Source organism: Belonocnema kinseyi, chromosome 1 (assembly GCF_010883055.1).
Source record: "Belonocnema kinseyi isolate 2016_QV_RU_SX_M_011 chromosome 1, B_treatae_v1, whole genome shotgun sequence".
NCBI classification, from domain to species: domain Eukaryota; kingdom Metazoa; phylum Arthropoda; class Insecta; order Hymenoptera; family Cynipidae; genus Belonocnema; species Belonocnema kinseyi.
The window spans coordinates 99,147,945-99,149,211 of record NC_046657.1 but is presented as its reverse complement, the minus strand read 5'-3'; the positions used below and the strand labels follow the sequence as shown (position 1 = coordinate 99,149,211).

Genomic DNA, 1,267 nt, shown 5'->3' with positions numbered 1-1,267 from the left:
TCAGATTGCACAAAATAAATGCCTCAGAATGATAGCTAATGTAAAACCACGGACTAGTAACTTTGAATTGCATAAAACATTAGGAATACCAACCATCAAGGAAGTAATACTCAGGCTCTCGAAAGACTTCTATGAAAATCTCAACCAGTTAGAAATATTGTTGGATATTTGCAAGATAAAATACAGCGATCCATCATTTAAGATTAAATATAAGCTACCGCAATATTTACTGCAATAACTCACGCATAAATTGTTAATAAAAGCATAAACTACATAATCTATAAGATAGCATTTAATTCTGTAAATATTGTACATAACTTCGCTCTCTAGTCTTCTGTTAGTTATTAAGTTGCTACTGTTAAATTGTAATTATAAGGCAAAATTTCAACATAGAATATATAAGGTTTTTTCAAATTTTTCCCTGAGCAATGATTAATTATAATACTCCGACGATAGAAATAAAACTAAGACATAATAGAAATAAGATTGGCTTAAGTCGCTTCAGATAGGAACCAATATAATTATGACAGACTGTAACAATTCATGTATATCAGATCAATAAAGAGAATTTTAAAATGAATTGAAAAAGTTATCACCTGCATTTGTGCTTTCGAGCAGTCGTTTGTTGACGAAGTTTTCCCAAACCCATATACCCACAATGTCTGGACGTGGAAAAGGAGGAAAAGTAAAGGGAAAGTCAAAGACTCGTTCCAGCCGGGCTGGTCTTCAGTTCCCAGTTGGAAGAATCCATCTTCTTCTTCGTAAGGGTAACTACGCTGAGCAAGTTGGTGCCGGAGCTCCAGTTTACTTGGCCGCTGTCATGGAATACTTGGCCGCTGAAGTTCTCGAGTTGGCAGGTAACGCCGCTCGCGATAAAAAGAAGACCAGAATTATCCCTCGTCACTTACAACTTGCCATCAGAAACGACGAGGAGTTGAACAAACTTCTTTCTGGAGTCACTATCGCCCAGGGTGGTGTCCTGCCTAACATCCAAGCTGTACTTTTGCCTAAGAAGACCGAGAAGAAGGCTTAAGTTTAAAAAGGCTAATACAGCAAAACAATCGGCCATTGTAAGGGCCACCAAATTTTCTTATGTAGGAATAATTTTTGTTTGACGTCAAATTCTTTTCTTTTTTACATACTTTTTTTCATTTTAGTCCTACAATCACTAGACCTGTGATAAATACGACAAAGTAGTAGTGGCTACCATAACGAGTGAGTCACGCCTACCCCAAAAGGGAAATAGCTTAATATATCATTAGATCAT

The 1,267-nt window shown here is 36.5% G+C and overlaps 1 protein-coding gene across 1 annotated transcript; it reads left to right on the top strand.

Annotated features, from left to right (window-relative positions):
* The first annotated feature begins 655 nt into the window (after positions 1-655).
* LOC117172961 (histone H2A-like) lies at positions 656-1,033 on the top strand. Its single transcript, XM_033361287.1, has one exon. It carries the CDS (start codon positions 659-661, stop codon positions 1,031-1,033), a length of 375 nt encoding a protein of 124 aa, XP_033217178.1. The 5' UTR covers positions 656-658.
* The last annotated feature ends 234 nt before the right edge of the window (positions 1,034-1,267 follow it).